The 2,583-nt window shown below is 35.5% G+C and overlaps 1 protein-coding gene across 1 annotated transcript in view; it reads right to left on the reverse strand.

The window, feature by feature from the left end:
- SARC_07989 (hypothetical protein) overlaps positions 1–2,137 on the reverse strand; it is a gene marked incomplete at its 5' end in the record, with an annotated part of 10,706 nt that extends 8,569 nt beyond the window's left edge. The window contains 3 exons of the mRNA XM_014298044.1: positions 1,078–1,179; positions 1,790–2,035; positions 2,105–2,137. Coding sequence (XP_014153519.1) covers positions 1,078–1,179; positions 1,790–2,035; positions 2,105–2,137 — 381 coding nt within the window. The remainder of the gene's footprint in view (positions 1–1,077; positions 1,180–1,789; positions 2,036–2,104) is intronic.
- Positions 2,138–2,583: the final 446 nt, after the last annotated feature.

Consider the following 2,583-nt stretch of genomic DNA (forward strand, 5'->3'; position numbering starts at 1 on the left):
AAATATATAAACACAAATATGTTAAATATAAAATATATATATATAAATATATATATGTATATATATATATATATATATATATGTATATATATATATTAATATATATATGCATGGGCGGGGAAAGACATTTATGCGCCTACAAGATATTTATATGTGCATGTATGTGGGTATTATCATATCTTCGTCAATGCCTTCCACGAGTGACTGAATAACGTGGCAAACGACGCGAGTCGTTCACTCTGATGGTCGTGGTATGAAATGTTATGTGTAAAAAAACCCCCTAATTGTTACATAGTGCTGATTACATAAGTGCTACATAAGTGTGGTTATATGGGCGTCAATCTAGAGCGTATACGTGTGAAATTACCGATAGTACAACTCTGAATAATGAATTTTTGATCAATCGAAAGGAGATGTGTATCCGTTCGCCCCAGTGTACAGTGATGATACAGAACAGCGTGTGCACATACTAATGTACATATATAATAGTCAATACATATAATAGGAGTAGTCATTTCATGTTATATGCGCTTCGATGTGTGAATATATATGTGCATGAAGTATATTTACAACTGTTCAAATGCGTATGCCCTTTATACAGTTGAACAAAGAAAACATACTAGTTGTGATTTATGCTGCTATACCCACCACATCATCCACAATTTTTGAGCACAGGCAAAGATGGCTACCAGTTTAAACTTATAGATACATACCTGTACGTGTGTATCTTTACTTATATGTGTATGTGCTCGATGCATACTTGAAAAACGCAAATGTATTGTCGCATGCGCTGCTATACCTGCCGCATCATTCGAACTTTTGAGTAAAAGCAGTCATAGCTAGTGCAAGCAACTCATAGCCACTAGTTCTACATACAAATAACCACGATTCTTCACATTCGGCTATGCACAAAGGTCACGTGTACATTGCAATTCTAGATTCACACATGTACGTAAATCTATCTATGTGGGGGTATAGATACAAATGACTTCAACCTCTTACACCTATATGCATATATATGCACTATATACAACCGAAGACAAGTTGCTGTTTCGTGAGATGCGTTGCTCTACCTACCACATCGTCCACACTCTTGAGCACGGGCGTGTCTGTGATGACTCGGTGTGCGGAGATGAAGCCCGTCTCTGCCATCCACTGCATGATCTGTCCTCCGAAGGCCTATGACAAAAAGAGATTGGTAGGTACAGTGGGATATTTTTAAATAGAATTTGGTATATACAGTGGAATATCTACAAATAGAAAGGTCAGTGGAATATCCGTTGATAAAACGAAGGGTCCAGATGGGGTGTGATACTATAAAACGCCTGTGAGAAGTTTTTAATGTAGATGAAAGCCTAGCAAGAGCTTGGGAATTGTATTATGTGGTATGAGCCATTACACTTCAGCACAGCATTCAGCCCTATTCAATATTTACGTTTTTTATTGTACGTGCGAGACGTATATACTAACAAATACGTGTATATACAGTGATTACATCCAATACATGACCCTATGAAGAGTAACTTACACATATACAAAAAAATACATAATATAGATGATATATATATATGTATGTATGGTATGTATGTATATATATAAATATATATCGAGCATTAATACAGAGTGTGTAGGAGTCACATGAGCCTAATAATTTCATTCGTCGTTCGGGTTCATCAGTAAGTATCCTAAGTCATGTACACAACATATTCACCTACATATACATAGACAATCGATATATACCTTGATGTGTATACATATACATAAACAACATAGCATGAAATACACTTACCGTGCCGTGATGTTGTGTGTGCTGCGGTAGCAAGATCTCAATATGTTCTATGGCGGTTCGGGCCATCAGAACCTTATCCACACCATCGCTAATGGACTGCGTAGGGTGTGCCTGAGGGCTCACTGAGTTCAATGGCGACAAATCTGGCGACCCTCTTCTCATAGTCATAGGCGACATAGGCGGGGACAAGTTCACCTTGTCCGCTTTTGCCTTAAGGTCTTTGGTGTTTATTTGTAGATCGGCCAACTTGCCCCGGCCAGAACTGATGAGAATACGATGAATGTATATTTAAGCCGGTTGTGAACTGCTATACACTTCTGCCGATGAAAGTTCTTGCGCAAAGCCCATCTCTACATTCAATAGATATACGTTCTTCGATTCTGGCTAGCTCAGAACACTTTCTGATGTTGAATAGAACTAAGGAATAATCTAGTGCTAAACACAGCACGTAATTATAAAAATAGGAAAGAAAAAGTACAAAAACCCTAAAACCTCAACACGCTCTTGCAACCTCGCAGCCACTAAAGAATCAGAATGATGATATATATATATACATATATACATGTACTTATACATGTATCTATACATCAAATACACAGACACACACACACATATATATATATAAATATATATATATATGTATATATACATATATATAGATAATATAAGTATATACATATATATATATATATAGATAAAATACGTATATATAAATATATATATATACGTATATTGATAAATAGATATATAAATATATGTATATGTAATGTATATATAAATATATATACATGTAC

Source organism: Sphaeroforma arctica (genome assembly GCF_001186125.1).
Source record: "Sphaeroforma arctica JP610 unplaced genomic scaffold supercont1.676, whole genome shotgun sequence".
NCBI lineage: Eukaryota > Ichthyosporea > Ichthyophonida > Sphaeroforma > Sphaeroforma arctica.